General features: G+C 49.0%; 1 protein-coding gene across 2 annotated transcripts in view; it reads left to right on the forward strand.

Moving 5' to 3' along the window:
* LOC140386018 (HERV-H LTR-associating protein 1) overlaps window positions 1–24,296 on the forward strand; it is a 113,541-nt gene that overhangs the window by 54,170 nt on the left and 35,075 nt on the right. For both annotated transcript variants that reach the window (XM_072468632.1, XM_072468633.1), the window contains exons 7-8: window positions 16,503–16,556; window positions 23,131–23,217. In XM_072468632.1, coding sequence (XP_072324733.1) covers window positions 16,503–16,556; window positions 23,131–23,217 — 141 coding nt within the window. The remainder of the gene's footprint in view (window positions 1–16,502; window positions 16,557–23,130; window positions 23,218–24,296) is intronic.

A 24,296-nucleotide genomic window follows, 5' to 3' on the forward strand; every position in this document is an offset into this window, starting at 1 on the left:
ACACGGGAGAGAGTTAGTGATCCTGGACACGGGAGAGAGTTAGTGATCCTGGACACAGGAGAGAGTTAGTGATCCTGGACACGGGAGAGAGTTAGTGAACCTGGAGATGGGAGAGAGTTAGTGATCCTGGACATGGGAGAGAGTTAGTGATCCTGGGCACGGGAGAGAGTTAGTGATCCTGGACATGGGAGAGAGTTAGTGATCCTGGACATGGGAGAGAGTTAGTGATCCTGGAGATGGGAGAGAGTTAGTGATCCTGGACATGGGAGAGAGTTAGTGATCCTGGAGATGGGAGAGAATCAGTGATCCTGAAGGTGGTAGTGAGTTAGTAATCCTGGACATGGGGGAGAGTTTGTGATCCTGGACACGGGAGAGAGTTAGTGATCCTGGTCATGGGAGAGAGTTAGTGATCCTGGACAAGGGAGAGAGTTAGTGGTGCTGGACATGAGAGTTAGTGATCCTGGACACGGGAGAGAGTTAGTGACCCTGGACACGGGAGAGAGGAAGTGATCCTTGACAAAGAGAGAGTTAGCGATCCTCGACACGGGAAAGAATTAGTGATCCTGTACAAGGGAGAGAGTTAGTGATCCTGGACAAGGGAGAGAGTTAGTGATCCTGGACAAGGGAGAGAGTTAGTAATCCTGGATATGCGAGAGAATTAGTGATCCTGGACAAGGAGAGAGTTAGTGATCCTGGACATGGGAGAGAGTTAGTGATCCTGGACATAGAAGAGAATTAGTGATCCTGGACACGGGAGAGAGTTAGTTCTCCTGGAGACGGGAGAGAGTTAGCGATCCTGGACATGGGAGAGAATTAGTGATCCTGGAGATGGGAGAGAGTTAGTGATCCTGGAGATGAGAGTTAGTGATCCTGGAGATGGGAGAGAGTTAGTGATCCTGGACATGGGAGCGAGTTAGTGATCCTGGACACGGGAGAGAGTTAGTGATCCTGGTCATGGGAGAGAGATAGTGATCCTGGACATTGGAGAGAGTTAGTGATCCAGGACATGGAAGAGAGTTAGTGATCCTTGACATGGAATTAATTAGTGATCCTGGACACGGGAGAGAGTTAGTGATCCTGGACACGGGAGAGAATTAGTAATCATGGACACAGGAGAGAGTTAGTGATCCTGGAGATGGGAGAAAGTTAGTGATCCTGGATATGGGCGAGAGTTAGAGATCCTGGACATGGGAGCGAGTTAATGATCCTTGAGATGGGAGAGCTTTAGTGATCCTGGACACGGGAGACAGTTTGTGATCCTGGACACGGGAGAGAGTTAGTGATCCTGGACACGGGAGAGAGTTGGTGATCCTGGACACGGGAGAGAGTTAGTGATCCTGGACACGGGTGAGAGTTAATGACCTTGGCCACGGGAGAGAGTTAGTGATCCTGGACATGGGAAAGAGTTAGGGAACCTGGACACTGGAGAGAGTTAGTGATCATGGTCATGGGAGAGAGTTAGTGAACCTGGACATGGGAGAGAGTTAGTGATCCTGGACATGGGAGAGAGATAGTGATCCTGGACATGGAATGAATTAGTGATCCTGGACACGGGAGAGAGTTAGTGATCCTGGACATGGGAGCGAGTTAATGATCCTGGAGATGGGAGAGAGTTAATGATCCTGGACACGGGAGAGAGTTAGTGATCCTGGACATGGGAGAGAGTTAGTGATCCTGGACACTGGAGAGAGTTAGTGATCATGGACATGGGAGAGAGTTAGTGAACCTGGAGATGGTAGAGAGTTAGTGATCCTGGACATGGGAGAGAGTTAGTGATCCTGGGCACGGGAGAGAGTTAGTGATCCTGGACATGGGAGAGAGTTAGTGATCCTGGACATGGGAGAGAGTTAGTGATCCTGGAGATGGGAGAGAGTTAGTGATCCTGGACATGGGAGAGAGTTAGTGATCCTGGAGATGGGAGAGAGTCAGTGATCCTGGAGATGGGAGTGAGTTAGTAATCCTGGACATGGGGGAGAGTTTGTGATCCTGGACATGGGAGAGAGTTAGTGATTCTGGACATGGGAGAGAGTTAGTGATCCTGAAGGTGGTAGTGAGTTAGTAACCTTGGACATGGGGGAGATTAATGATCTTGGACAAGGGAGAGAGTAAATGATGCTGGACATGAGAGTTAGTGATCCTGGACATGGGAGAGAATTAGTGATCCTGGAGATGGGAGAGAGTTAGTGATCCTGGAGATGAGAGTTAGTGATCCTGGAGATGGGAGAGAGTTAGTGATCCTGGACATGGGAGCGAGTTAGTGATCCTGGTCATGGGAGAGAGATAGTGATCCTGGACATTGGAGAGAGTTAGTGATCCAGGACATGGAAGAGAGTTAGTGATCCTTGACATGGAATTAATTAGTGATCCTGGACACGGGAGAGAGTTAGTGATCCTGGACACGGGAGAGAATTAGTAATCATGGACACAGGAGAGAGTTAGTGATCCTGGAGATGGGAGAAAGTTAGTGATCCTGGATATGGGCGAGAGTTAGAGATCCTGGACATGGGAGCGAGTTAATGATCCTTGAGATGGGAGAGCTTTAGTGATCCTGGACACGGGAGACAGTTTGTGATCCTGGACACGGGAGAGAGTTAGTGATCCTGGACACGGGAGAGAGTTGGTGATCCTGGACACGGGAGAGAGTTAGTGATCCTGGACACGGGTGAGAGTTAATGACCTTGGCCACGGGAGAGAGTTAGTGATCCTGGACATGGGAAAGAGTTAGGGAACCTGGACACTGGAGAGAGTTAGTGATCATGGTCATGGGAGAGAGTTAGTGAACCTGGACATGGGAGAGAGTTAGTGATCCTGGACATGGGAGAGAGATAGTGATCCTGGACATGGAATGAATTAGTGATCCTGGACACGGGAGAGAGTTAGTGATCCTGGACATGGGAGCGAGTTAATGATCCTGGAGATGGGAGAGAGTTAATGATCCTGGACACGGGAGAGAGTTAGTGATCCTGGACATGGGAGAGAGTTAGTGATCCTGGACACTGGAGAGAGTTAGTGATCATGGACATGGGAGAGAGTTAGTGAACCTGGAGATGGTAGAGAGTTAGTGATCCTGGACATGGGAGAGAGTTAGTGATCCTGGGCACGGGAGAGAGTTAGTGATCCTGGACATGGGAGAGAGTTAGTGATCCTGGACATGGGAGAGAGTTAGTGATCCTGGAGATGGGAGAGAGTTAGTGATCCTGGACATGGGAGAGAGTTAGTGATCCTGGAGATGGGAGAGAGTCAGTGATCCTGGAGATGGGAGTGAGTTAGTAATCCTGGACATGGGGGAGAGTTTGTGATCCTGGACATGGGAGAGAGTTAGTGATTCTGGACATGGGAGAGAGTTAGTGATCCTGAAGGTGGTAGTGAGTTAGTAACCTTGGACATGGGGGAGAGTTAGTGATCTTGGACAAGGGAGAGAGTAAGTGATGCTGGACATGAGAGTTAGTGATCCTGGACATGGGAGAGAGTTAGTGACCCTGGACACGGGAGAGAGTAAGTGATCCTTGACAAAGAGAGAGTTAGCGATCCTCGTCACAGGAAAGAATTAGTGATCCTGTACAAGGGAGAGAGTTAGTGATCCCGGACAAGGGAGAGAGTTAGTGATCCTGGACAAGGGAGAGAGTTAGTAATCCTGGATATGCGAGAGAATTAGTGATCCTGGACAAGGGAGAGAGTTAGTGATCCTGGACTTGGGAGAGAGTTAGTGATCCTGGACATAGAAGAGAATTAGTGATCCTGGACAAGGAGAGAGTTAGTGATGCTGGACATGGGAGAGTTAGTGATCCTGGACACTGGAGAGAGTTAGTGATCCTGGACACGGGAGAGAGTTTGTGATCCTGTACAAGGGAGAGAGTTAGTGATCCCGGACAAGGGAGAGAGTTAGTGATCCTGGACGAGGGAGAGAGTTAGTAATCCTGGATATGCGAGAGAATTAGTGATCCTGGACAAGGGAGAGAGTTAGTGATCCTGGACTTGGGAGAGAGTTAGTGATCCTGGACATAGAAGAGAATTAGTCATCCTGGACAAGGAGAGAGTTAGTGATGCTGGACATGGGAGAGTTAGTGATCCTGGACATGGGAGAGAGTTAGTAATCCTGGACATGGGAGAGATTTAGTGACCCTTGACACGGGAGAGAGTTAGTGCTCCTGGAGATGGGAGAGAGTTAGTGATCCTGGACATGGGAGAGAGTTAGTAATCCTGGACATGGGAGAGATTTAGTGATCCTGGACACGGGAGAGAGTTAGTGCTCCTGGAGACGGGAGAGAGTTAGCGATCCTGGACATGGGAGAGAGTTAGTGATCCTGGAGATGGGAGAGAGTTAGTGATCCTGGAGATGAGAGTTAGTGATCCTGGAGATGGGAGAGAGTTAGTGATCCTGGACATGGGAGCGAGTTAGTGATCCTGGACACGGGAGAGAGTTAGTGACCCTGGTCATGGGAGAGAGTTAGTGATCCTGGACAAGGGAGAGAGTTAGTGATGCTGGACATGAGAGTTAGTGATCCTGGAGATGGGAGAGAGTTAGTGATCCTGGACATGGGAGCGAGTTAGTGATCCTGGACACGGGAGGGTGTTAGCGATCCTGGAGTAAGGGAGAGTTTGTGATCCTGGAGATGGGAGAGAGTTAGTGATCCTGGACATGGGAGAGAGTTAGTGATCCTGGAGATGAGAGTTAGTGATCCTGGAGATGGGAGAGAGTTAGTGATCCTGGACATGGGAGCGAGTTAGTGATCCTGGACACGGGAGAGAGTTAGTGATCCTGGTCATGGGAGAGAGTTAGTGATCCTGGACAAGGGAGAGAGTTAGTGATGCTGGACATGAGAGTTAGTGATCCTGGAGATGGGAGAGAGTTAGTGATCCTGGACATGGGAGCGAGTTAGTGATCCTGGACACGGGAGGGTGTTAGCGATCCTGGAGATGGGGAGAGTTTGTGATCCTGGAGATGGGAGAGAGTTAGTGATCCTGGACATGGGAGAGAGTTCGTGATCCTGGACAAGGGAGAGAGTTAGTGATGCTAGACATGAGAGTTAGTGATCCTGGAGATGGGAGAGAGTTAGTGATCCTGGACATGGGAGCGAGTTAGTGATCCTGGACAAGGGAGAGAGTTAGTGATGCTGGACATGAGAGTTAGTGATCCTGGACACGGGAGAGAGTTAGTGATCCTGGACATGGGAGAGAATTAGTGATCCTGGACATTGAAGAGAATTAGTGATCCTGGACATGGGAGAGAGTTAGTGATGCTGCACGTGGAAGAGTTAGTGATCCTGGACATGGGAGAGAGTTAGTAATCCTGGACATGGGAGAGATTTAGTGATCCTGGACACGGGAGAGAGTTAGTGCTCCTGGAGATGGGAACGAGTTAGTGATCCTGGACATGGGAGAGAGTTAGTGATCCTGGAGATGGGAGAGAGTTAGTGATCCTGGAGATGGGGAGAGTTTGTGATCCTGGACACGGGAGAGAGTTAGTGATCCTGGACATGGGAGAGAGTTAGTGATCCTGGACAAGGGAGAGAGTTAGTGATCATGGACATGAGAGTTAGTGATCCTGGAGATGGGAGAGAGTTAGTGATCCTGGACATGGGAGTGAGTTAGTGATCCTGGACATGGGAGAGAGATAGTGACGCTGGACATGAGAGTTAGTGATCCTGGACACGGGAGAGAGTTAGTGATCCTGGACACTGGAGAGAGTAAGTGATCCTGGACAAAGACAGAGTTAGTGATCCTCGACACGGGAAAGAATTAGTGATCCTGTACAAGGGAGAGAGTTAGTGATCCTGGACAAGGGAGAGAGTTAGTGATCCTGGACAAGGGAGAGAGTTAGTGATCCTGGACATGGGAGAGAGTTAGCGATCCTGGACACGGGAGACAGTTAGTGATCCTGGACACGGGAGAGAGTTAGTGATCCTGGACATAGAAGAGAATTAGTGATCCTGGACATGGGTGAGAGTTAGTGATGCTGGACTTGGGAGAGTTAGTGATCCTGGACATGGGAGCGAGTTAGTAATCCTGGACATGGGAGAGATTTAGTGATCCTGGACACGGGAGAGAGTTAGTGCTCCTGGAGATGGGAGAGAGTTAGTGATCCTGGACATGGGAGAGAGTTAGTGATCCTGGAGATGGGACAGAGTTAGTGATCCTGGAGATGGGAGTGAGTTTGTGATCCTGGACATGGGAGAGAGTTAGTGATCCTGGACATGGGAGAGAGTTAGTGATCCTGGACACGGGAGACAGTTAGTGATCCTGGGCACGGGAGAGAGTTAGTGATCCTGGACATGGGAGAGAGTTAATGATCATGGACACGAGAGACAGTTAATGATCCTGGTCATGGAAGAGGTTTATTGATCCTGGACATGGGAGAGAGTTAGTGATCCTGGACATGGGAGAGAGTTAATGATCCTGTACATGGGAGAGAGTCAGTGATCCTGGAGATGGGAGTGAGTTAGTAATCCTGGACATGGGGGAGAGTTTGTGATCCTGGACATGGGAGAGAGTTAGTGATTCTGGACATGGGAGAGAGTTAGTGATCCTGAAGGTGGTAGTGAGTTAGTAACCCTGGACATGGGGGAGAGTTAGTGATCTTGGACAAGGGAGAGAGTTAGTGATGCTGGACATGAGAGTTAGTGATCCTGGACATGGGAGAGAGTTAGTGACCCTGGACACGGGAGAGAGTAAGTGATCCTTGACAAAGAGAGAGTTAGCGATCCTCGTCACAGGAAAGAATTAGTGATCCTGTACAAGGGAGAGAGTTAGTGATCCCGGACAAGGGAGAGAGTTAGTGATCCTGGACAAGGGAGAGAGTTAGTAATCCTGGATATGCGAGAGAATTAGTGATCCTGGACAAGGGAGAGAGTTAGTGATCCTGGACTTGGGAGAGAGTTAGTGATCCTGGACATAGAAGAGAATTAGTGATCCTGGACAAGGAGAGAGTTAGTGATGCTGGACATGGGAGAGTTAGTGATCCTGGACACTGGAGAGAGTTAGTGATCCTGGACACGGGAGAGAGTTTGTGATCCTGTACAAGGGAGAGAGTTAGTGATCCCGGACAAGGGAGAGAGTTAGTGATCCTGGACAAGGGAGTGAGTTAGTAATCCTGGATATGCGAGAGAATTAGTGATCCTGGACAAGGGAGAGAGTTAGTGATCCTGGACTTGGGAGAGAGTTAGTGATCCTGGACATAGAAGAGAATTAGTGATCCTGGACAAGGAGAGAGTTAGTGATGCTGGACATGGGAGAGTTAGTGATCCTGGACATGGGAGAGAGTTAGTAATCCTGGACATGGGAGAGATTTAGTGATCCTTGACACGGGAGAGAGTTAGTGCTCCTGGAGATGGGAGAGAGTTAGTGATCCTGGACATGGGAGAGAGTTAGTAATCCTGGACATGGGAGAGATTTAGTGATCCTGGACACGGGAGAGAGTTAGTGCTCCTGGAGACGGGAGAGAGTTAGCGATCCTGGACATGGGAGAGAGTTAGTGATCCTGGAGATGGGAGAGAGTTAGTGATCCTGGAGATGAGAGTTAGTGATCCTGGAGATGGGAGAGAGTTAGTGATCCTGGACATGGGAGCGAGTTAGTGATCCTGGACACGGGAGAGAGTTAGTGATCCTGGTCATGGGAGAGAGTTAGTGATCCTGGACAAGGGAGAGAGTTAGTGATGCTGGACATGAGAGTTAGTGATCCTGGAGATGGGAGAGAGTTAGTGATCCTGGACATGGGAGCGAGTTAGTGATCCTGGACATGGGAGGGTGTTAGCGATCCTGGAGATGGGGAGAGTTTGTGATCCTGGAGATGGGAGAGAGTTAGTGATCCTGGACATGGGAGAGAGTTAGTGATCCTGGAGATGAGAGTTAGTGATCCTGGAGATGGGAGAGAGTTAGTGTTCCTGGACATGGGAGCGAGTTAGTGATCCTGGACACGGGAGAGAGTTAGTGATCCTGGTCATGGGAGAGAGTTAGTGATCCTGGACAAGGGAGAGAGTTAGTGATGCTGGACATGAGAGTTAGTGATCCTGGAGATGGGAGAGAGTTAGTGATCCTGGACATGGGAGCGAGTTAGTGATCCTGGACACGGGAGGGTGTTAGCGATCCTGGAGATGGGGAGAGTTTGTGATCCTGGAGATGGGAGAAAGTTAGTGATCCTGGACATGGGAGAGAGTTCGTGATCCTGGACAAGGGAGAGAGTTAGTGATGCTAGACATGAGAGTTAGTGATCCTGGAGATGGGAGAGAGTTAGTGATCCTGGACATGGGAGCGAGTTAGTGATCCTGGACAAGGGAGAGAGTTAGTGATGCTGGACATGAGAGTTAGTGATCCTGGACACGGGAGAGAGTTAGTGATCCTGGACATGGGAGAGAATTAGTGATCCTGGACATTGAAGAGAATTAGTGATCCTGGACATGGGAGAGAGTTAGTGATGCTGCACGTGGAAGAGTTAGTGATCCTGGACATGGGAGAGAGTTAGTAATCCTGGACATGGGAGAGATTTAGTGATCCTGGACACGGGAGAGAGTTAGTGCTCCTGGAGATGGGAACGAGTTAGTGATCCTGGACATGGGAGAGAGTTAGTGATCCTGGAGATGGGAGAGAGTTAGTGATCCTGGAGATGGGGAGAGTTTGTGATCCTGGACACGGGAGAGAGTTAGTGATCCTGGACATGGGAGAGAGTTAGTGATCCTGGACAAGGGAGAGAGTTAGTGATCATGGACATGAGAGTTAGTGATCCTGGAGATGGGAGAGAGTTAGTGATCCTGGACATGGGAGTGAGTTAGTGATCCTGGACATGGGAGAGAGATAGTGACGCTGGACATGAGAGTTAGTGATCCTGGACACGGGAGAGAGTTAGTGATCCTGGACACGGGAGAGAGTAAGTGATCCTGGACAAAGACAGAGTTAGTGATCCTCGACACGGGAAAGAATTAGTGATCCTGTACAAGGGAGAGAGTTAGTGATCCTGGACAAGGGAGAGAGTTAGTGATCCTGGACAAGGGAGAGAGTTAGTGATCCTGGACATGGGAGAGAGTTAGTGATCCTGGACACGGGAGACAGTTAGTGATCCTGGACACGGGAGAGAGTTAGTGATCCTGGACATAGAAGAGAATTAGTGATCCTGGACATGGGTGAGAGTTAGTGATGCTGGACTTGGGAGAGTTAGTGATCCTGGACATGGGAGCGAGTTAGTAATCCTGGACATGGGAGAGATTTAGTGATCCTGGACACGGGAGAGAGTTAGTGCTCCTGGAGATGGGAGAGAGTTAGTGATCCTGGACATGGGAGAGAGTTAGTGATCCTGGAGATGGGAGAGAGTTAGTGATCCTGGAGATGGGAGTGAGTTTGTGATCCTGGACATGGGAGAGAGTTAGTGATCCTGGACATGGGAGAGAGTTAGTGATCCTGGACACGGGAGACAGTTAGTGATCCTGGGCACGGGAGAGAGTTAGTGATCCTGGACATGGGAGAGAGTTAATGATCATGGACACGAGAGACAGTTAATGATCCTGGTCATGGAAGAGATTTATTGATCCTGGACTTTGGAGAGAGTTAGTGATCCTGGACATGGGAGAGAGTTAATGATCCTGTACATGGGAGAGAGTTAGTGATACTGGAGATGGGAGAGAGTTAGTGATCCTGGACATGGGAGCGAGTTAGTGATCCTGGACATGGGAGAGAGTTAGTGACCCTGGACCTGCAACTGCGTTAGCGATCCTGGACACGGGAGAGAGTTAGTGATCGTGGACATGGGAGAAAGTTAGTGATCCTGAACAGGGAGAGAGTTAGTGATCCTGGTCATGGGAGATCGTTAGTGGTCCTGGACATGCAAAAGCGTTAGTGACCCTGGACTTGGGAGAGAATTAGTGACCCTGGACATGTAAGTGCGTTTAGCGATCCTGGACATGGGAGAGAGTGAGTGATCCTGGACATGGGAGAGCTTTGAGTGATCGTGGACATGGGAGAGAGTTAGTGATCCTGGACATAGAAGAGAATTAGTGATCCTGGACATGGGAGAGAGTTAGTGATGCTGGACATGGGAGAGTTAGTGATACTGGACACGGGAGAGTGTTAGTGATCCTTGACATGGGAGAGAGTTAGTGATCCTGGACACGGGAGAGAGTTAGTGATCCTGGACACGGGAGAGAGTTAGTGATCCTGGACATGGGAGAGAGTTAGTGATCCAGGACATGGGAGAGAGTTAGTGATCCTGGACATGGGAGGGAGTCAGTGATCCTGGACATAGGAGAGAGTTAGTGATCCTGGACACGGGAGAGAGTTAGTGATCTTGGACTGTGGAGAGAGTTCGTGACCCTGGACATGGGAGAGAATTAGTGATCCTGGACATGGGAGAGAGTTAGTGATCCTGGACATTTGAGAGCGTTAGTGATCCTGGAGTTAGTGATCCTGGACATGGGAGAGAGTTAGTGATTCTGGACATGGCAGCGCATTAGTGATCCTGGACACGGGAGAGAGTTAGTGATCCTGGACACGGGAGAGAGTTAGTGATCCTGGACACGGGAGAGTGTTAGTGATCCTGGACGTGGGAGAGAGTTCGTGATCCTGGACACGGGAGAGAGTTAGTGATCCAGGACATGGGAGAGAGTCAGTGATCCTGGACATGGGAGGGAGTCAGTGATCCTGGACATAGGAGAGAGTTAGTGATCCTGGACATTTGAGAGCGTTAGTGATCCTGGAGTTAGTGATCCTGGACACGGGAGAGAGTTAGTGATTCTGGACATGGCAGAGCATTAGTGATCCTGGACACGGGAGAGAGTTAGTGATCCTGGACATGGGAGAGTGTTAGTGATCCTGGACATGGGAGAGATTTAGTGATCCTGGACACGGGAGAGAGTTAGTGCTCCTGGAGATGGGAGAGAGTTAGTGATCCTGGACATGGGAGAGAGTTAGTGATCCTGGAGATGGGACAGAGTTAGTGATCCTGGAGATGGGAGTGAGTTTGTGATCCTGGACATGGGAGAGAGTTAGTGATCCTGGACATGGGAGAGAGTTAGTGATCCTGGACACGGGAGACAGTTAGTGATCCTGGGCACGGGAGAGAGTTAGTGATCCTGGACATGGGAGAGAGTTAATGATCATGGACACGAGAGACAGTTAATGATCCTGGTCATGGAAGAGGTTTATTGATCCTGGACATGGGAGAGAGTTAGTGATCCTGGACATGGGAGAGAGTTAATGATCCTGTACATGGGAGAGAGTCAGTGATCCTGGAGATGGGAGTGAGTTAGTAATCCTGGACATGGGGGAGAGTTTGTGATCCTGGACATGGGAGAGAGTTAGTGATTCTGGACATGGGAGAGAGTTAGTGATCCTGAAGGTGGTAGTGAGGTAGTAACCCTGGACATGGGGGAGAGTTAGTGATCTTGGACAAGGGAGAGAGTTAGTGATGCTGGACATGAGAGTTAGTGATCCTGGACATGGGAGAGAGTTAGTGACCCTGGACACGGGAGAGAGTAAGTGATCCTTGACAAAGAGAGAGTTAGCGATCCTCGTCACAGGAAAGAATTAGTGATCCTGTACAAGGGAGAGAGTTAGTGATCCCGGACAAGGGAGAGAGTTAGTGATCCTGGACAAGGGAGAGAGTTAGTAATCCTGGATATGCGAGAGAATTAGTGATCCTGGACAAGGGAGAGAGTTAGTGATCCTGGACTTGGGAGAGAGTTAGTGATCCTGGACATAGAAGAGAATTAGTGATCCTGGACAAGGAGAGAGTTAGTGATGCTGGACATGGGAGAGTTAGTGATCCTGGACACTGGAGAGAGTTAGTGATCCTGGACACGGGAGAGAGTTTGTGATCCTGTACAAGGGAGAGAGTTAGTGATCCCGGACAAGGGAGAGAGTTAGTGATCCTGGACAAGGGAGTGAGTTAGTAATCCTGGATATGCGAGAGAATTAGTGATCCTGGACAAGGGAGAGAGTTAGTGGTCCTGGACTTGGGAGAGAGTTAGTGATCCTGGACATAGAAGAGAATTAGTGATCCTGGACAAGGAGAGAGTTAGTGATGCTGGACATGGGAGAGTTAGTGATCCTGGACATGGGAGAGAGTTAGTAATCCTGGACATGGGAGAGATTTAGTGATCCTTGACACGGGAGAGAGTTAGTGCTCCTGGAGATGGGAGAGAGTTAGTGATCCTGGACATGGGAGAGAGTTAGTAATCCTGGACATGGGAGAGATTTAGTGATCCTGGACACGGGAGAGAGTTAGTGCTCCTGGAGACGGGAGAGAGTTAGCGATCCTGGACATGGGAGAGAGTTAGTGATCCTGGAGATGGGAGAGAGTTAGTGATCCTGGAGATGAGAGTTAGTGATCCTGGAGATGGGAGAGAGTTAGTGATCCTGGACATGGGAGCGAGTTAGTGATCCTGGACACGGGAGAGAGTTAGTGATCCTGGTCATGGGAGAGAGTTAGTGATCCTGGACAAGGGAGAGAGTTAGTGATGCTGGACATGAGAGTTAGTGATCCTGGAGATGGGAGAGAGTTAGTGATCCTGGACATGGGAGCGAGTTAGTGATCCTGGACATGGGAGGGTGTTAGCGATCCTGGAGATGGGGAGAGTTTGTGATCCTGGAGATGGGAGAGAGTTAGTGATCCTGGACATGGGAGAGAGTTAGTGATCCTGGAGATGAGAGTTAGTGATCCTGGAGATGGGAGAGAGTTAGTGTTCCTGGACATGGGAGCGAGTTAGTGATCCTGGACACGGGAGAGAGTTAGTGATCCTGGTCATGGGAGAGAGTTAGTGATCCTGGACAAGGGAGAGAGTTAGTGATGCTGGACATGAGAGTTAGTGATCCTGGAGATGGGAGAGAGTTAGTGATCCTGGACATGGGAGCGAGTTAGTGATCCTGGACACGGGAGGGTGTTAGCGATCCTGGAGATGGGGAGAGTTTGTGATCCTGGAGATGGGAGAAAGTTAGTGATCCTGGACATGGGAGAGAGTTCGTGATCCTGGACAAGGGAGAGAGTTAGTGATGCTAGACATGAGAGTTAGTGATCCTGGAGATGGGAGAGAGTTAGTGATCCTGGACATGGGAGCGAGTTAGTGATCCTGGACAAGGGAGAGAGTTAGTGATGCTGGACATGAGAGTTAGTGATCCTGGACACGGGAGAGAGTTAGTGATCCTGGACATGGGAGAGAATTAGTGATCCTGGACATTGAAGAGAATTAGTGATCCTGGACATGGGAGAGAGTTAGTGATGCTGCACGTGGAAGAGTTAGTGATCCTGGACATGGGAGAGAGTTAGTAATCCTGGACATGGGAGAGATTTAGTGATCCTGGACACGGGAGAGAGTTAGTGCTCCTGGAGATGGGAACGAGTTAGTGATCCTGGACATGGGAGAGAGTTAGTGATCCTGGAGATGGGAGAGAGTTAGTGATCCTGGAGATGGGGAGAGTTTGTGATCCTGGACACGGGAGAGAGTTAGTGATCCTGGACATGGGAGAGAGTTAGTGATCCTGGACAAGGGAGAGAGTTAGTGATCATGGACATGAGAGTTAGTGATCCTGGAGATGGGAGAGAGTTAGTGATCCTGGACATGGGAGTGAGTTAGTGATCCTGGACATGGGAGAGAGATAGTGACGCTGGACATGAGAGTTAGTGATCCTGGACACGGGAGAGAGTTAGTGATCCTGGACACGGGAGAGAGTAAGTGATCCTGGACAAAGACAGAGTTAGTGATCCTCGACACGGGAAAGAATTAGTGATCCTGTACAAGGGAGAGAGTTAGTGATCCTGGACAAGGGAGAGAGTTAGTGATCCTGGACAAGGGAGAGAGTTAGTGATCCTGGACATGGGAGAGAGTTAGTGATCCTGGACACGGGAGACAGTTAGTGATCCTGGACACGGGAGAGAGTTAGTGATCCTGGACATAGAAGAGAATTAGTGATCCTGGACATGGGTGAGAGTTAGTGATGCTGGACTTGGGAGAGTTAGTGATCCTGGACATGGGAGCGAGTTAGTAATCCTGGACATGGGAGAGATTTAGTGATCCTGGACACGGGAGAGAGTTAGTGCTCCTGGAGATGGGAGAGAGTTAGTGATCCTGGACATGGGAGAGAGTTAGTGATCCTGGAGATGGGAGAGAGTTAGTGATCCTGGAGATGGGAGTGAGTTTGTGATCCTGGACATGGGAGAGAGTTAGTGATCCTGGACATGGGAGAGAGTTAGTGATCCTGGACACGGGAGACAGTTAGTGATCCTGGGCACGGGAGAGAGTTAGTGATCCTGGACATGGGAGAGAGTTAATGATCATGGACACGAGAGACAGTTAATGATCCTGGTCATGGAAGAGATTTATTGATCCTGGACTTTGGAGAGAGTTAGTGATCCTGGACATGGGAGAGAGTTAATGATCCTGTACATGGGAGAGAGTTAGTGATACTGGAGATGGGAGAGAGTTAGTGATCCTGGACATGGGAGCGAGTTAGTGATCCTGGACATGGGAGAGAGTTAGTGACCCTGGACCTGCAACTGCGTTAGCGATCCTGGACACGGGAGAGAGTTAGTGATCGTGGACATGGGAGAAAGTTAGTGATCCTGAACAGGGAGAGAGTTAGTGATCCTGGTCATGGGAGATCGTTAGTGGTCCTGGACATGCAAAAGCGTTAGTGACCCTGGACTTGGGAGAGAATTAGTGACCCTGGACATGTAAGTGCGTTTAGCGATCCTGGACATGGGAGAGAGTGAGTGATCCTGGACATGGGAGAGCTTTGAGTGATCGTGGACATGGGAGAGAGTTAGTGATCCTGGACATAGAAGAGAATTAGTGATCCTGGACATGGGAGAGAGTTAGTGATGCTGGACATGGGAGAGTTAGTGATACTGGACACGGGAGAGTGTTAGTGATCCTTGACATGGGAGAGAGTTAGTGATCCTGGACACGGGAGAGAGTTAGTGATCCTGGACACGGGAGAGAGTTAGTGATCCTGGACATGGGAGAGAGTTAGTGATCCAGGACATGGGAGAGAGTTAGTGATCCTGGACATGGGAGGGAGTCAGTGATCCTGGACATAGGAGAGAGTTAGTGATCCTGGACACGGGAGAGAGTTAGTGATCTTGGACTGTGGAGAGAGTTCGTGACCCTGGACATGGGAGAGAATTAGTGATCCTGGACATGGGAGAGAGTTAGTGATCCTGGACATTTGAGAGCGTTAGTGATCCTGGAGTTAGTGATCCTGGACATGGGAGAGAGTTAGTGATTCTGGACATGGCAGCGCATTAGTGATCCTGGACACGGGAGAGAGTTAGTGATCCTGGACACGGGAGAGAGTTAGTGATCCTGGACACGGGAGAGTGTTAGTGATCCTGGACGTGGGAGAGAGTTCGTGATCCTGGACACGGGAGAGAGTTAGTGATCCAGGACATGGGAGAGAGTCAGTGATCCTGGACATGGGAGGGAGTCAGTGATCCTGGACATAGGAGAGAGTTAGTGATCCTGGACATTTGAGAGCGTTAGTGATCCTGGAGTTAGTGATCCTGGACACGGGAGAGAGTTAGTGATTCTGGACATGGCAGAGCATTAGTGATCCTGGACACGGGAGAGAGTTAGTGATCCTGGACACGGGAGAGTGTTAGTGATCCTGGACGTGGGAGAGAGTTCGTGATCCGGGACACGGGAGAGAGTTAGTGATCCAGGACATGGGAGAGAGTCAGTGATCCTGGACATGGGAGAGAGTTAGTGATCCTGGACACAGGAGAGAGTTAGTGATCCTGGACGTTGGAGAGAGTTAGTGACCCTCGACATGGGAGAGAGTTAGTGGTCCTGGATGTGGGAGAGTTGTGTTCATCCTCGATGCGGTGGAGAATTAATGATTCTGAACTCAATGCAGGTGTGGGAAACTGTCTGTTCAGTTGTGAGGAGATGTCGGGAGCCCCAACGGGTTAGGATGTTTGGGGGTTGCGGAGTGCTGTGTGAGGTTCGGTCTGCATCTTTAAAATCGTTACTCTAAAATTAGAAGGGCTTTTGTTCCTTCCAACTCTTTCAGATTAACTATTGGTATAAAACTGTCGGAAGCATCCGAAGTTATCAATTTGAATCACTTTGTCGGATGGTTCACAGCGCAGCATAAATGCCCAGGCTTCTGGAGTTGCCAGGCAAAACCTTGTCTGGGAACGTCTGAGAGGGAAGTTTTGCCTGCATCGGCTGGCTGAGAATGTTCAAATGTCTGCCTCTTGTGGACTCCTGAAGGGATGTTCTATTTGAAATGATCTGCCAGTCATTGGGACGTACAAGCTACATAGCTGGCATCAGCTTTTTCACAGAAAGAAAAATCAGCCAGAGAGGTACCTTCAGCCCGCTCTTCCTTATGTCCTGATAATTAAGAGCGACACTGGCATTAAAGCATAATTATTTTTATATCATTGGCCCTTAGAGGATATCAGGTTACTTTTACTGAGAAATTACTTCAAATGTTATTATTCTCTCTATATCATTAGCTATATGATGGAGTCCAGTACATTAATAAGGAATAGCTTCATTAAAGATTTATTTCTGTTGCAGTGAGTAAAAACGAGACAGACTGTATTTTCATCTGTGTTATGGCTGGTGTTCTGGGTAAGATGTTTATTCATTAAATTCAAAATCATTTGAAAAATGCAACACTATTACAGGGGCTAAATCTGCGTGCCCAAATTATATTCTGTTATCTTGATTATCTAGTCAGCAAAATCCCAATGAAAGCAATGTTTACTTGAGTTTATATTTCTTGTTTACCTACAAATGCTTTGGTGGCTTTATTGGAATGGTCTATCCTCAGCATTGCTTCTTCACTGATATGCACACATATCTGGTGCTCAAAAGGTTATAGTATCTCGGACCTTAGGATCATAGGTGTAGTATTACCTGCGTGGTTGATAACACGTGTTACTCAATCCTTGGCTGATGGTGAGGCCCTCTGAATCTTGTTGAAGAAGACTCAAACTCGTCCAGTAACAACAAAGATTTATTGAGTAACTATAACTATTAATGCGTGAGTTCTTTACCTTAACATGGGAACTAGGAATTGGATAACAAGATTTAACAATTGTAACTAAATGTAACTCCACTAACTATCTATGTGATTCTGATGTTTCCCTGTTCACAGCACACCCGAGAGAGACAGAGACCCCGTGTGGCTGCCCTTTATACCTCTGTTGGTCCAGCCCTATGGTGATCATGTGGTGCTGCTATCTACCCATTAACCCCTTGTGTGCATGCACCTACAGAGATCATCACATCTCCCCCTTTTTAATGTGCTACAGGTTTTCTGTATGGTGTAACGAAAACTAAACAAACATAATGAATTAAGTCAACTGGGAACAGATAAAACAAGTAACGCTGTGTACAGAATGGGATGGTATTAATGACTGTACAAAGTCAATCAACATTTAAAAAGTCCCATTCTAACAAAAAACTTTGTGAGTCCAGACTGTATGCGTTTGATCAGGTGGGTTGATCCTTTCGCCTGTCAGAGATCACTACAATAGGAACATAGGATTTAGGAGCAGAAGTAGGGAAATCAGCCCATCGAGCCTGCTCCGCCATTCAATCAAATCATGGCTGATCGCTTCCTGGTCTCAAATTCAGCAGTGGAATAGGTAACTGACAGGGAAATCATAGGGCACAATTCAACCACCGCGTTGTGCCCGGCGTGGATCTGGGTGCGCTTGGTAAATAATGGGAAAAGCCAATACTGAGTTTCACGCCAGACACAAACCAGTTCGCAATTCACCCAGTCCGCTCCCGATGGCGAGTCCCGGATCTCGCCCAAAAATGGCAAGCATATCATTAACTGTCATTTGCATTCATTTCAATGTCTTCCGCGAGATTGAAGTCAAATGCAGCAGACTCCCGGGAATTAGCCGCCTCAACCGTGAGAAATCAATCAGGTGTCATTTTGAACTCCTTTTTAAAAATGTGAAGCTGGCGCGATGGCTTCTGAGGCGAAGTGATTTGCCATTTTTATTTTCCAGCTTGCAGCTCAAAGGCACTAGAACTGCTGCCCCTGTGTTCAGGAGGGCTCAGGGAAAGTGGGCTTAGTCAGGGGCTGAAACGTTCCAGGCCGAGGATCGTCCCTGGGCCGGCGGGGGTGGGAAGGGAGGGGGGGTGAATTAGGGGCTTTGCATTTGTGAGGCCTTCAAGCCATCTTTAAATATTATGGAGACCAATACCAGGGGCAAACACAGCTACAACCTGTCTGTCCTAACGAACACTTCCAGGACAGATCCTTGCTGCAGCTTTTTAATCCTGAAAGTCAATTTCACTCCCTTTGATTGTGAGCAGCATCTAGCTACACAGCTGAAGGCTGTTTCAAATGAGGAATTAGCCTTGTTAGTTGTGAGAGCACTTCACAGCTGCAGGTTCGCTGCTTGTTCCTGCTGGTGGCTGCAGATGCCTGGAGTCTGCTGTTGCTGTTTCCTTCCTTTTAATTAGCCAGAAAGAAGGGCATTTCTTTCTAAGATACCTGGTTCCTGGAACGCCGGACGCAGGGAGATATACGAGTCTAGAAGGCATTCCGGTTTGAAGCATGAAGATGCTGCGGGACCTGGTGCACAACATTGATCCAAATAGGCCACCTGATGACGCCATTGAAGAAATGCTTTTGCAGATTGCTGATGCTTTTGTTGTTGGTGTGGTGAGTGCTCCATGTAACTGGCATGTCACTGCGGGTTAAACACACTGGAAGTCAAAAATGTTCAACTGCACCTTGAGCACTAGTGGAATATGTGGATGCCAGGGTTTTGTTCCAGTGAGATTGGGCCATGTTTAGCATACTGGGCTAAATTGCTGGCTTTTAAAGCAGACCAAGGCAGGCCAGCAGCATGGTTCGATTCCCGTACCAGCCTCCCCGTACAGGCGCCGGAATGTGGCGACTAGGGGCTTTTCACAGTAACTTCATTTGAAGCCTACTTTTGACAATAAGCGATTTTCATTTCATTTCATTTCATTTTCATGTGGGAGGGCCTGCACAGCTGTGGTTCCTAGACGGAGAATGGCACTGATACAAGGAACATTTCATTTCTACGACAAAGTTTTGGACGTGATAACACATTCTCAGGCTTACTCTCTGTTTCTGTTGAGGAACTTGTGAGGGGTGATGCCTTGTGTTTATTTTATTGCGAAAATTAGTTAATATAGCTTTGTATTGGTACCAATATGGAATGGTGATGTTTCCTTGTTGTTTAATAGTTCGTAAGATATACAGAATGTTACAGAGTTGATTTTCAAATCATTGTTACTGTTGACCGTTTAATAAACAAAATATTTCATAGATTATCATAGAATTTACAGTGCAGAAGGAGGCCATTTGGCCCATCGAGTCTGCACCGGCTCTTGTAAAGAGCACCCCACCCAAGGTCCACACCTCCACCCTATCCCCATAACCCAGTAACCCCACCCAACACTAAGGGCAATTTTGGACACTAAGGGCAATTTATCATGGCCAATCCACCTAACCTGCACATCTTTGGACTGTGGGAGGAAACCGGAGCAACCGGAGGAAACCCACACGGGGAGGATGTACAGACTCCGCACAGACAGTGACCCAAGAGGGAATCGAACCTGGGACCCTGGAGCTGTGAAGCAATTGTGCTAACCACAATGCTACTGTGCTGCCTACTCCAGGGTACACGTGCCATGTCTCAGAGGATGAGTAGTGCAGGGCATCTCAAGGAAACTTTGATGCCGGAACACTGTGCCCGAACTCTAGGAGCGTGAGCACCACAGAGGCAGCTGCGTGCACCGAGGCATCAGGGAGTGCCACGTGAAGGGGTTCCACTCATTGAATGATCAGATTGTGTACGACCGCCACCTCCATATCATGCACATGTGTGCCCACTACCCCGCTAGCGCACATGCCAGCTACATCCTTGGGCACTCGGAGATCCCTGGCGTCTTAAAGGAACACCCCAGGATGATGGGTTGGCTCTTGGGGGACAAGGGATTCCTGCTGATGACGCCTGTGTGCAGATCTGAGAACGAGACGGAGACACGTTATAATGAGGCCTGTGCTGCTACTCATGCTGTCATTGAGCGATGCATCAGACTGCTGAAAATGTGGTTCCGGTGCTGGACCACTCTGATGGAGCCCTGCAGTACACCCCCAGAAGGTCTCCTGCTTTAGTGGTGGTCTGCTGTGCCCTACACAACCTGGCACTGCAGCGGGCAATATGCTGGAGAGGGAGGAGGGACATATAGCCTTGTCTGAGAAGGAGGTGGACAAGGAGGGGCTTGCGGACAAGCCCAGGGAGGAGCTGAAGGAGGCCAAGAGGATGGAAGACAGATGGCGGCAAGGGTCTGACATGCTCAGAGGACCACAGGGAGGCCCTGATCCTCACCAGATTCTCATAGGATGAGGCTATGCCCATCAGCTTAACCAACCTCCATTTCTCTTCTTCCCCACCCCTCCCAATTGCCTCCTCCAATCGGCTATGCCATCGCTAGCATGTACCTAACATCCCCTCCTGAATCTCACGGCTCTGGCCTATCACCTGCATCAGCTCTGGCAGAACCTTGTCCAGAGGCTCGGCATCCAACTGGGACCCAGCTGATCTCTGGGATCTAGCAGACCTCCAACTGGTGTCTCCCTTGGGTGCTCCTGCTTCCACCTGAAGTGTATCAGCAACTGTGTGGTGGTCACCAGATTGTGCCCCAGAAGCCTGTCCACTATTGTCACCACCAAGGTGTGTCTCTATGTTGGTGGAAGGCGAGGGTGATAGCTGTAATGTCTCGAGGTCTCAGGTCTCCTCTGAGGTGGTCTCTTAGGTGGCAGAGATGAGGAAGGGCTCTGGATGGCCCGGCCCCATCAGATGGAGATCTTGTGAGGAAGTGGACATATGGTTAGTGAAAGGGAAGGTTAATTTTGTTTGACATGAATGATTCACAGGTCATCTGGGTGAAGGGGCAGCGGATCCTCACCTCTGTGGCACAAGCCACTAGCTGCCGGTGACTGCTCTTTCCTCAGTCAACCCCACGGTCTCCAGGACCCGTTCTCATGCGGTTGAAGACTCGAATCTCTGGGACTCCGCCCCCGCCTTGGCCCTTTCCGCTTATTATTGGCTATCTTCTCATGTGGGGACGAAGAGAGGACATTGTGATCCGCCTGCCTGATGGGTCAGGGGGGGTGTTGGCATGTGTCGGCACCGCACCTGGACATGAAGGGGTTGTGTTAGTGGGTGCCAGGAGGTTCCGAAAAACAAGCACGAAGTTCGGATGTGGGGAGGGTGCGAGGTGCTAGCCAGTGATCTGAGGCACAGGGGGCTGGATTCTCTGTAGCCGCACGCCAAAATCGTGTTTGGCGCGGGGGCGGAGAATCAAATTTCCCAACCGAATCGGGCCCGGCGCCGCTATGGCCCCTGGAGAATTGCTCGTCTGCAAATTACGCTGCGCGGCTGGGGGGCCATTGCCAGAGGCCCTCCCAGCAATACTCCACTCCCGACCGTCCGAGTTCCCTTAGTGCACGGCCGCCCTGGTTGGGGCGGGGTCGGGTGGGATCAAGCACCGAGGGGGCCTTATGGGTGGCCGGGGCAGCGATCGGGTTGGTCCGATGCAGCGGTGGGCAGCCGATCGGGGGTGGGGGGCCTAGACTGTGCGCGTTTGTCTGCGGTCCGAGTCCGCTATCACGCTCGGCACGGCTGTTGGAGGCCGCCGCCGTGCGCATACGCGGACTCAGAACCAGAAGTGCGAGGGCACGTATCTGCAGCCAAAGCTGCGTGAAGCTCCCCAGGTCCCTACTCGCCCCCAGGGGGTAAGTAAATCGACCTTTATTTTTTGCAAGAAACTGGGGAGTGAAACGGCAGCGTTTTTACACTGGCGTGGGACATAGCCCCATTTTGGGAGAATCCAGCCCAGGGGGATTTATGGGGTGGCAGGCATAACTGATTGCAGGAGAGAGGTGGTAACTTACCCTTGCAGCTTGGTGGAGGCTGTTGGCTTCTTCCAACATTGGACAGCGGTCCTCCTGGCCATGCTGCCCGACCTGACAGTTACTGTCACTGCCTCTGAGGTGGCATTGCTGACTTTGTTGTTGGTGCTCCGAACCCCTCGGAGGAACTGGACGTCCTTCCTCTTATCCACAGCGTCGAGAAGCCTGGCTAGGACGGCATCCCCAAAGCGAGGAGCTCTGCTTGTGTGTTTATTGGAAGTGAGTGGGTTAAAGAAACTCCCCCTTGTTAGTGGGGAGAAGCTGCGTTGTGAGTCAGGCGAATCAGACGGCAAGACAACCAGTAATGGCGAGAATTCTCAGGGTGCTCATCTTCGGCAGTAAGTGCCGTTGAATACGGGCCGTGATCTCAGCAACTCGCCAACTCGTCAAGAAACACTCTGCCAAAGGTGCCCAAAATGGCACTTAGAAATTTTTCCATTGAATTACAGGCATAGAATCCCTACAGGAGGTCATTTGGTCCATCAAGTCTGCACTGACCATCTGAAAGAGCACTCTACCTAACCCACTCATCTACCCTATCCACGTAACCCCATCCAACCTGCAGATCTTAGGACACTAAATGGCAATTCAGAATGGCCAATCCGTCTAACTTGTGCATCTTTGGACTGTGGGACGTAACTGGATCACCCAGAGGAAACCCACGCAGACACGGAGAGAACATACAAGCTCCACACAGGCGAGGCCGGAATTGAACTCAGATCCCTGGCACCGTGAGGCAGAAGTGCTAACCACTGTACCACCGTGCCAGCCTAGTGAAAAGCTATTAGGCCTCATCCCCGTCATCATTTATATGTGGAAAGGGAGGTAAATAATTGTCTGGAAACCATCCTGACAAGAACCGGAAAGAAAATCAAGGACAAAAAGAAAGATGCTGAGAGGCCTTACTGCCATGAAATACTTATCCACTGTCGTCTGGCCATTGCTGGGCTAAATATTGTTGTTACTACAGATAAATACCAGATATTATTATAACAGACAAACTTAGAATGCATATAACTATTAATAAAAGAAAGATGTAGATCTTGATACTACAAATTGAAATTAGATATTGTAATAATAATTCAATTTCTACCAAATAGAAATATCTGAAATTGTTGGAATTGTTTCTGGAATGTACTGATAGGAGCCAACAAATTCAAATTTGATATATAGTTATTTAACATGGAGACATAATATTAATTACTTCATATGTTGTTGTTATTTCAGAGAGAGATATGACCTCACTGTGGTTTACCGATTCACTGAAGCCAATTATAAATGAAACGTTCTATAACAGGAAATCTACTACCACTGGTCAGTACTGTGATTTAATCCTGTTTATTCTCTTTACCTCTTATTATCGCATCTCTGCAACATTGCTCAGGTTTGGGGGAAGGGGGGAATCAAAGAAAATGATGGGACAATTGGATTGTGTGAAGGTCAGGGTGGATGATATGTGCCTGCATGCATCATAACGTAAGATGGTTGGCATAGAAAGGGTGAATATGGGACTGGAGACTGGCCTCTCCCACAGTATGATGTATGTAATCACATGGTCAGAGACCAATCTAGAGCAGAACTCTGTACGGTGTTGCAATGGTCAGCACTGCTGCCTCACGGCGCTGAGGACCCGGGTTCAATCACGGCCCTGGGTCACTGTCCGCGCAGAGTTTGCACATTCTCCCCATGTCTGCGTGGGTCTCAGCCCCACAACCCAAAGATGTGCAGGGTAGATGGGTTGGCCATGCTAAATTGCCCCTTAATTGGAAAAGAAAAGAATTGGGTGCTTTAAATTTATATTTAAAAAAAGAACAGAACTCTGTAAGTAGCCAGCCTGCATGGTGGAAGCTATGCCATGCAAGACCATATTTGGAACTACAAATAGTTAAAACCTACCAATAAAGATGTTTATGTTCAAGTAACATGGTAGGCAAATTACTGGAGAGAATTCTTTGAGACAGGATCTACTCCCATTTGGAAGCAAGCGGGTGAATTAGCGAGAGGCAGCACGATTTTGTGACAGGGAGATCGTGTCTCACTAACTTGACTGAGTTTTTCGAGGAGGTGTCATGTGAGAGTGCCTTTAAGAAATGGATGTTTAAGCAATGTACCTTTAAGAAATACAGTGATGTCAGAGTGTGGGTGGAGCTGGGCTTTAGATTAGCCATTTTGCAGTTTTTAGTTTCAGCTTGAAAGAGCTGGGATGTGTGTCTGTGTTTGCAGTGAGCTGGATATGCTGTGATCTCTGCCATGAAAGACTATCTCTGGATCATTTGGGGGATTTAAACTCATAAAAGTAATGCCTTTAACCTGATGTGTTTCTGTTTAAAGGTGTTAGGTCTCTTGGATGTTGAAAGGAATAACTCAAGGATTCTTTAGTGTTATATTATTTT

Source organism: Scyliorhinus torazame, chromosome 11 (assembly GCF_047496885.1).
Source record: "Scyliorhinus torazame isolate Kashiwa2021f chromosome 11, sScyTor2.1, whole genome shotgun sequence".
NCBI classification, from domain to species: Eukaryota; Metazoa; Chordata; class Chondrichthyes; order Carcharhiniformes; family Scyliorhinidae; genus Scyliorhinus; species Scyliorhinus torazame.